The sequence below is a fragment of the Macrobrachium rosenbergii genome, chromosome 34 (assembly GCF_040412425.1).
Source record: "Macrobrachium rosenbergii isolate ZJJX-2024 chromosome 34, ASM4041242v1, whole genome shotgun sequence".
NCBI classification, from domain to species: Eukaryota; Metazoa; Arthropoda; class Malacostraca; order Decapoda; family Palaemonidae; genus Macrobrachium; species Macrobrachium rosenbergii.
The window spans coordinates 11,115,159-11,125,158 of NC_089774.1; the positions used below are offsets into that span (position 1 = coordinate 11,115,159).

The 10,000-nt window shown below is 40.7% G+C and overlaps 1 protein-coding gene across 4 annotated transcripts in view; it reads right to left on the minus strand.

Moving 5' to 3' along the window:
* Positions 1 to 10,000, minus strand: part of spri (sprint) — a 162,945-nt gene that overhangs the window by 24,588 nt on the left and 128,357 nt on the right. The window contains exon 1 of one of the 4 annotated variants that reach the window (XM_067133909.1): positions 3,753 to 3,909. The exons of 2 other annotated variants lie outside the window; for them this stretch is intronic. In XM_067133909.1, the coding sequence (XP_066990010.1) occupies positions 3,753 to 3,879 (127 nt within the window). In that variant the 5' untranslated portion in view covers positions 3,880 to 3,909. Of the gene's footprint in view, positions 1 to 3,752; positions 3,910 to 10,000 lie in introns of those variants that run through there. One more of the 4 variants, XM_067133907.1, reaches the window with a different exon arrangement.

Below are 10,000 nucleotides of genomic sequence, written 5' to 3' on the forward strand. Positions count from 1 at the left end.
AAAGGGGTCCAGGATATCCCCCCTTCCCCTAAAAGGTGCCCAGGGGTCCTCCCTACCCAGAGAGGGCTGTAAAACCTGGCCCTATACCCCCTACCCCCCTACCCCTCCCCCCTAAATGAGGGATATGTCATTAATCGATATGAAATCACACTTTCAAGAGATCTGCATTAACCTTCCTTTCAATATCTGATGGGGGAGTCTGCTAATAAGACTCTGGGAGTCTATGGGAGTCCAAGGGAGTCTTTGTTTACGAGTCTATGGGAGTCCAAGGGAGTCTTTGTTTACTAAGTGGCCTCTATGAGTCAGTTACTCACACACACAAGGGTGTTTTTGTGAAAGGAGTCTTCACAATTCACAAATTCACAAGTCCCAACTGTCTACAAGCTTTTACACCAAGTAAATATTTGGAGATATATATATTTTGTTACCCTGCAAGGTCCTACAAAAATACAATTATTAGAGATTTGGAGGCAAAGACGACTTTGTGAAATATCTATTGGACAATTTCACAATATGTTTGTGTGTAAGAGTGATGATTAAATAAAAAATGATCAGTATTTACACAAATTTACAAAAGGTATTACTTTATCCAATTCTCGTCCCTTCAAATAAAATGATTCAAAATTACCAAATTCTGGAATGAAGGAAAGTTTGTTACTTAGTGTATTAACTTTCTCTCTCTCTCTCTCTCTCTCTCTCTCTCTCTCTCTCTCTCTCTCTCTCTCTCTCTCTCTCTCTCCAGACATATCACCAATATGTTACGACAGACGAAACATAAATCACATTCTATGTCAAGATCATATCTGATAATCCACTCCCAGTACAACATTACATGTCTCCCTTTCTCTCTCTCTCTCTCCCCTTTCTTTATATCTGTCTCCATAAATCTGAGATTAATCCTCCTTCTTTCTCCCCTCTCTCACACACACACACACACACTCTCACTCTCTCCATAAATCTCAAAGTAATCCCAATCTAATCAAAACTTAATCCAATCAACCTCTTGAGAACTGGGCAGACCACACCATAGAAGTGTCTCTTTCAACTACAGTTCTTCCCAAACTTCAGAAAATTTAGTGTCGAAAGTCCTGCTGTTTCTGTCTCATTTCAAAGGATCTCCTTCCCAAAGGATCCCCTTACAAGGTCCTGCGTGTCTTTGGCCATTTTTGAGGGTCCTTCGGTGTCCTTGGACTAATTTTGTTTGCTTATTCGGTTATTATAAGAGGACTCATCATAAAAAGGGCATTTTATTTCTCTGAGGCTTGGTACTGTAGAAGGGGTCCTAGGGGGTCCTTCTTTGTTTTTTTGGGGGTTATAGAGGGTGTGGGTCCTAAATCCTGCGGTTAAATTAGGCAGGACTATCAGAAGGAAGGCTTTCTGGGTAAATTCAGCTAGTGAAGGATAGTATAGGGGCCCATCATTGTCAGTTTTTGTTTGTGAAGGACAATAAAACTGGAATATTTGCCAATTCTGATGGTTTATAAGCAAAGGGGAACAATTATTACCAATTTATGAAGGTTTGTGAAGGACAAAGGTTCAAAACATGCCTTCATTATGACCCATTCTGAAGGTTCTTGGCATAAGAGAACCATTACAGCCAATTTTTGAAGGTTTATGAAGGACAAAGGTTCAAAACATGCCTTCATTATGACCCATTCTGAAGGTTCTTGGCATAAGAGAACCATTACAGCCAATTTTTGAAGGTTTATGAAGGTCAAAGGTTCAAAACAGGCCTTCACTATCGCCAATTATGGTGGTTTGCAGCAAAAGGACAATAGTGAAGAAAAGGCCTTCAGTAATGCCAATTCTGAAAGTTTGTGATGGCTGGTGTAGTGGAAAATTCAAATCAAAATAAAATCGAGAGAAATAGCTATGACTGTAAATATCTCATCGTCAGGAGTCTCTCTCTCTCTCTCTCTCTCTCTCTCTCTCTCTCTCTCTCTCTCTCTCTCTCTCTGTGTCGACAGACTGGTGGTCTTGCTTTCAAATATTGGTAAATATTTATAGAAATATTGCATTGTATTCATTCTGTAACTTTGTCTGAATTCAGACATGACAGAAACCATTTTGAAAATCTCTCTCTCTCTCTTTTAACCTACCCTGATCAATGGGGCTATTATTAGTACACATTTCAACTGCACTAATCTAAGGGCCTTTGATAGAGAGAGAGAGAGAGAGAGAGAGAGAGAGAGAGAGAGAGAGAGAGAGAGAGAGAATTGTCTAAAAGGAAAATTACCATCAACCACCCATATCCTAAAACCGAAGATATTAGTCTACAGAGAGAGAGAGAGAGAGAGAGAGAGAGAGAGAGAGAGAGAGAGAGAGAGAGAGAGAGAGAGAGAGAGAGGGTAAGCTGGAGCGAGTTCAGTATTGTTCAACCTACATAGTTCCCGCCCACTTCCCTTTCTGATGGCCACGCCCATCTACGCCCATTCCACAACCTACAGGATGAGAGAGAGAGAGAGAGAGAGAGAGAGAGAGAGAGAGAGAGAGAGAGAGAGAGAGAGAGAGAGAGATTCACCCACACTGGTTCAATGGAGTTCGCGCTGTGACCTTGAACTGTTGGGTACAATAATAATAATAATAATATAACTATAATAATATATATATATATATAATATATATATATAATATATATATATATATATATATATATATATATATATAGATAGATAGAGAGAGAGAGAGAGAGAGAGAGAGAGAGGCTATCCCCCTCACCCCCATTACAAACACTTAAAACGAAGAAATAAAGTTGTAGACTCACTTTACTAATATATAAAGCCTCACCTATTTAACGAACACGCGCGTCCTCTCTCTCTCTCTCTCTCTCTCTCTCTCTCTCTCTCTCTCTCTCAGAGACGTGAGGAATCACAATCTGCGAATTCACTCCATCACTTTCTCCGATTCGTACATTGGTCTATTTCTCGCTCAAAGTTCGCCTGTTCTTGTTCTTCCTGAACAGTTGTTGTTGTTGTTCAGTTGTTCACAGTGTTTACAAAAGTATCACAAATTGTTCATGATAAGTTAGGCGGGATTCACGAGCTGTGATATATTGAAAAATGTTGGAATTGTATGAAAAAACTTTGAATAATATCAAGTAGGTCTAGAGATAGTTTTATTTCAGTCCTGGAATCTATGGATATTTATCTCTCTCTCTCTCTTATGGATATTTTATAAATTAAATGTTTATTAGCTTATACTCTCTCTCTCTCTCTCTCTCTCTCTCTCAGAATACAAGGGCAACACTGACAGCGTGGCTTAAACAAGAGAATAGGCAACGGAATACTTATTGGTCTATTACCTGCCTTATCGGATTATCAAACAGCTTAACAACCTCCTTATACACAACTGTTGTGAGTACAGATGTTATAGGTGGACATCATAACCTCAAAACGAACCTTAATAACCCTAAAATGGACCTAAATTAACCTTAAATTTAGATTACAAATTTTCAACAAAGAGAATCACATCATCACGGAACCACGTGACGGGAATTACAACACTTCCTCAGTCGTGACAACACTGTTGTAGAATTTCCCGTCTTTGTAAAGCTAATAACACGTCGTAACGGTCAATTACCAATTATATTCAACGTTAATTAGACGATTATAATTACATAATTCACTAGAGTCGAAATGTGAGCACAATTCGGAGACATCACTCCTAAACAACAGCACTTAAATGGTTCTCCCTTCACCTAGGTCCATCATTCTGCGTAGCAGCAGACCTCTGGAACGTCACGTCTGATTTACCTTGCAACAGAGGAATCCTGTCCGAAGGTACGTTAAATCCCCCATCGTCACTGTCTGTCAGAACGTAACGGTCGTCTGTTATAAGGTCCACACCGCCAAAGCAAACGCCTTCCTCTGTGGAGGGCATACCGACCAACACTGAGCTGGTGAGGACTGAGGAATGTCTGCTCTGTTCTGTGTATGTGTGTGTGTGTGTGTGTCACACCTCTCTCTCTCTCTCTCTCTCTCTCTCTCTCCTACGACCCACGGGGAACTGGTTTTTCTCTCTCTCTCTCTCTCTCTCTCTTTCTCTCTCTCAAGCAGGGAAGGACTAAAAAATCAGTTCCCTGTTGACTGAGATGTTTCAAATAACAGCAGTTCTTGAACGCTGTGTTCTACGGCTGTTTCTGCTGTTTCTTGGCCCGGTAAATGGTCTCTCCTCTCTCTCTCTCTCTCTCTCTCTCTCTCTCTCTCTCTCTCTCTCTCTCTCTCCGTTCCGTATACGTCATTTTCACCATCGTTCTCAGGCAGAAAGGACATCAACTAGTTCCCAATAGAAAGATATTTTGAATAACAGCAGATTTTGAACGCTGTTTCAAGGGCTGTTGGTGCTGCTGCTGCTGCTGCTGCTGCGGCTATCCGCTTTACAGCAGACGTCTCTCTCTCTCTCTCTCTCTCTCTCTATTCATCCTCTGAACATGCGTAGCACGGAGCACCAACTTTCAAAAACGGTTACCACAATGGCTCAGTTCTCTATCAGTCACTTGTGATTTTGCGAAGTTCAGACTTTGAAATCACGAAGTTTACCAACTTCCCCGGCCACATGAGTCACTCACGTGAGTCACTCACTCACCCACAGCGAGTCTATATAAAAACACGAGTCACGGGGGAAATAACGAACGTTTAAATCAACATTTTCAGGGAAAAAATGCTTTCCAAATCTTTCCCCGAGAGAGACACTGACTCAGCAACAGGAAAATGGCTCCAAAAGAGTCACTTGGTATTCGGTCCTTTCTCAACCGCCGGCCGGAGATATGACTCATCCGAGTCACTTGAGAGACTTCAGGATGAGTTAGTGGGTGAGTCAATAACCGCCCTGTTTGCGTACCATGCCGTCTGGGACGCGTGGAATGGCAGGAATGTAGGAAAGGGTCCTGTTTCCGTGAAGTTTTGACCAAAAATTACATAAATTTGTGATTCTTGGTCAATTTGGGGTCCTTTAATGACTTGTTTCTGAATATATGGAGAAATTATTATAAAAAAATATGCTTATAGTTAATTATACACTACATATATTTGAATGACTTGCTCTGAGAGAGAGAGAGAGAGAGAGAGAGAGAGAGAGAGAGAGAGAGAGAGAGAGAGAGAGAGAGAATGATAAGTACTGTGGCATATCCCAAACAGTTATAAGTTACTATACAAATAACTGACTGGCTTATGTGAGAGAGAGAGAGAGAGAGAGAGAGAGAGAGAGAGAGAGAAAGAGAGAAACTGATACTTAACACTGTTTCTCAACACTTTTTCCTCTACTTATATCAATTTAACCAAATCTAAACAACTTTTGGTATTACTTAACACCAAATTCACCTATTTACTTAATAAAGCTTCACTTATCAAAACAGCTAACGATGCTAAAATCTCCATTATCGGCCCCTAGCAACCTACCAGTCAACGGTGCGCCCCCGATTTCTTAACACCAGGTTGACTGGCAACTTACCAGTCAACAGTGCGTTCAAATACTCACTCTGTTGCATAACTTCAAAGCTACATCAACGCCATCTTACCTGAGGAAGAAACAAAAAATATGAATTAATATAATTATCATATTTAAATGAATTGTAAATATAATAATTGTTTTTATTTATATATAATGGATAATGTTTGTAAATACACACACAGACAGAGAGAGAGAGAGAGAGAGAGAGAGAGAGAGAGAGAGAGAGAGCAAGTATCAATCACCCTGACGCATCCACCCATTTGCATAATGGCAACGCAGGAGAATCTAAAAAAATATCAAACCCCCCAAAAAATCCAAACAAAAATCAAAAATATATTATCTGATTGCAAGTCCTCTCAGCCAAGAGCAATGGTTTATGGCGTCGATGAATCTTTATGTTTAAAAAAAATTAGGAAATAGATAAAAGGGGGGCTTTAAATTACTATGGGAGAGGGGGGGGGGGTACAGGGGGTCTAAATTCATCTCTCTCTCTCTCTCTCACTGTCTACGTTTTCTCTCTTTTAATTTACTGGTGTTGTCTGGGTGGCCACACACCCCCCTCATGTCACTCCGGGTACTCCCAGCCTTCTCCTGTTACTCCATACACTCCAAAGGCTCCTAAGTTACTCCAAAAACATTCTTCTGTTACTTCCTGTACTCCAAAGCCTTCCTCTGTTACTCCCTGTACTCCAAAGCCTTCTTCTGTTACTCCCTGTACTCCACAGCCTTCTTCTGTTACTCCTTGTACTCCAAAGCCTTCCCTGTTACTCCAAAGCCTTCTTCTGTTACTCCCTGTACTCCAAAGCCTTCTTCTGTTACTCCTTGGTCTTTACTCCTCCCCTTTTCACTCTCTGCACTCCATCTCATCCCAATTACTCAACTACTCCACTGTTACTCCCTATAAATTTCCCCCCCCTTCCCATCTTCTCCTAGGGGATCTCCCACCCCTGGATGTCTTTCTACTCCTTCCCATCTACTCCTAGGGGCTCCCATACCCCCGGAGGTCCTTGTACTCCTGTCTACTCCCTTCCTATCTACTCCTAGGGGTTCCCACACCCCTGGATTTCCTTCTACTCCCTTCCCATCTACTCCTAGGGGTTCCCACACCCCTGGAGGTCCTTCTACTCCCCCCTACTCCCCCCGGAGTATAAGTAATGAGCACTATAAAAGCAATTAAGCCGGACACTAATTGGTGCTAATTGCCCTGACGTTTCATACAAATGAGGTGGCCAGTCTTGACATTGGAGAAAGGCTTTTGTTTAGCCTTCATTTGTTATTGTTATTGCTTTGTGATTGTTATTCTCTGCGTTATTTACACTCCGGGGACATGTGTGCGTGTCCCGAAGGGGCTGCGTACACTGGGGTGTACGTGTGTAAGCGGATAAGGACACACAAACGTACACATGTATAGTAGGTACTTTGATGTCTTCTTCTCCCCACCCCCTTGGCTATTTTCTGTCAAATTACCTCCCATTTCTCCCTAGATAATTCTTGGTTAAGAGTGTCTCTCTCTCTCTCTGTCTCTCTGTGTGTGTCTATTGCAATTCCAGCATCTCTCTCTCTCTCTCTCTCTCTCTCTCTCTCTCTCTCTCTCTCTCTCTCTCTCTCTGGGAGAAAGAGCTTTAAGTTTGTTTCTTTTTGCATGAGAAACTGAAACCGATCTCTGGTTTGAAGGAATGTGCACACAAGTGCATCTCTCTCTCAGTCTGTTTCATGTGGTCAGTGATCTCTCTCTCTCTCTCTCTCTCTCTCTCTCTCTCTCTCTCTCTCTCTCTCTCTCTCTCTCTCTGTGGGAGAAAGAGCTCTAAGTCTGTCTCTGTTTCGTTCGCATGAAGAACACAAAAGGAATATTTCCAAACGTATCTCTCAATCTACTTCGTGTGGTCAGTGACATCTCTCTCTCTCTCTCTCTCTCTCTCTCTCTCTCTCTCTCTCTCTCTCTCTCTCTCTCTCTGCACCCGCACTTAAACATTCAATTTGGCGTCGATGCATACAAATAACGTATTAGAAGTATGTGTATTACGTATGGACCACTGTTTGCCTTTATCCCTTCCGGGAACCGTTACAAATGAACTAATACAGGGAGTGGGGTTGTGGATGTTGTTGTAACTTCATAACCGAAGGGTTGTTGCTGTTGTTTGTTGTTAGTTGTGTATTTGGTTTTTGTCAAAATGGTTGTTATAGAGATGTTATACGTGTTAGAATAGTTGTTATAACGGCTTGAAAAATCTGTGATTGAGAGTTTGTTGTCATAACTTCACAACCAAAGGGTTGTTATTGTAATTGATCTCTCTCTCTCTCTCTCTCTCTCTCTCTCTCTCTCTCTCTCTCTATATATATATATATATATATATATATAAATGATAAAGCTATTCTTTCTCATTACCAAGAATAAAGTGTTCACATTTTTATTTATAGAAACAGAGAGAGAGAGAATAAAGAGTTCAGATTTTTAGAAACAGAGAGAGAGAGAGAGAGAGAGAGAGAGAGAGAGAGAGAGAGAGAGAGAGAGGCTTACTTTAGTTAGCATACATAAATATTATGCAAATTTTTCCGGCAAAGGAAGTTCAGCTTAAAACATTTGTGGGATTAAAAACGTCTTGTTCATAAAATTTACGGGACAAGAAAGTCCTCTATAATATATTGCCCACGTTCGTATCAGGCGCGCGAGCGCGCACATATGCAAACACATATATACGCACATACGCATATATACTGTACAAGGCCTGCATATTAAATTGTATATGAATATATCGCCTTATGAACTTGGGTAATTTTTATGATTATTTTAATTCTCTCTCTCTCTCTCTCTCTCTCTCTCTCTCTCTCTCTCTCTCTCTCTCTCTCTCTCTCTCTCTCTATATATATATATATATATATATATATATATATATATATATATATATATATATATATATATATATAATAATAAAATAATAATAATAATAATAATAATAATAATAATTTTAATAATAATAATAATAATTTTCTGAAAAAACTAAAATATATAAAAAAATATTCAGATAACACTTTGCCTACAACTCCCAAACACTTACAACAAAAAATAACTGACAAGTTCTCGCGTGACAAGTGCCACCAGAACTTCCAGTTGTGTCAAGTGCCATCACATCCACAGTGTGCCAAGTGTCAAAGAAGTGTCAAAACTGTGTCAAGTGTCCTAAGCTTCTGAGACCCTTTCACCATCCCTAATTCAAATAGGAATTTCTCATTTGCCAACTCAGCACTTCTGTTCTCATTCAAACACTTGTTAATTGGGAGAGAGAGAGAGAGAGAGAGAGAGAGAGAGAGAGAGAGAGAGAGAGAGAGAGAGAGAGATGGAAAATTATTCTACAATATATTTTAACTCTTAAAGACCAGATGCTGTTTTACTAACACATATGATAGTAGAACCCTTGGTTGGCAGAGAGAGAGAGAGAGAGAGAGAGAGAGAGAGAGAGAGAGAGAGAGAGAATCTGCCCCTCAATAGCTAACCATAAGGCAAAGACCTCTTCTAAAGAATAGCTCCCTAGGACCCTATCAATCCTCCCAAGTGATGGACAAAGTTAAGAAAAGCATAATTCCACCGAGACTGAGAGAGAGAGAGAGAGAGAGAGAGTGTGTGTACTTAGCCTCTCTTATAAGTTTGGTTCAAAATCTTGATCTGTTAGTTTAGGTCTTGTGAAGGGATCTCTCTCTCTCTCTCTCTCTCTCTCTCTCTCTCTCTCTCTCTCTCTCTCTCTCTCTCTCTCTCTCTCTCTCACAGAACGCAAGATAAAATAATACATATTATAACAAAGTTTTGACTATTTTGTAAGTTATTTGCAATTTCATTCTGCCCTCCAAAGAATTAGAATCTCTCTCTCTCTCTCTCTCTCTCTCTCTCTCTCTCTCTCAACTACTTAGCACACAAAACACCTCAATATCTCTCTCTCTCTACCGCATTTACAACCAAGAACCTCCATCCATTTGTACACAATCTGTAAAGTTTCTACATTAAAGTTTGCACAGGAAATTCTAAGTAGTCTCTCTCTCTCTCTCTCTCTCTCTCTCTCTCTCTCTCTCTCTCTCTCTCTCTCTCTCTCTCTCTCTCTCATATATCCCAACCACCTGCGACCCTCTGCCTTCCCATTAAGCTCCTTCCCACACCTCCCCTCCCCTAAAAGATTAACCCCCCCCTTTCTCCTTCTCTTGGAATGATTACACTTATTACCAATCGTGGTGGTCATAATCACCTGACCTAGCGGCCTCTTGGGGGTCTAAGGGGGGTGGGGGAGGGGGAAATATAAGTAGGAAACAAGAGGCAAACTTTTACAATTTACGTCCGGACGTTTCGGGAACTGCCGTGGCATCATGTCCAATTACAAGGCTGACGGGATTTTTTCCTCTGGAGTTGTATGGGGTACGCCTTAAATAAACACACATATATACACGCAAACACACATACATATGCTACACACACACACACATTCACACAAGTATCTTCAACCTTTCATTGGTCTTCGTTTCTTTCAGTTGCGTAAAGTCTGTCTTTTCTACAGGTTTTATTTCTGTA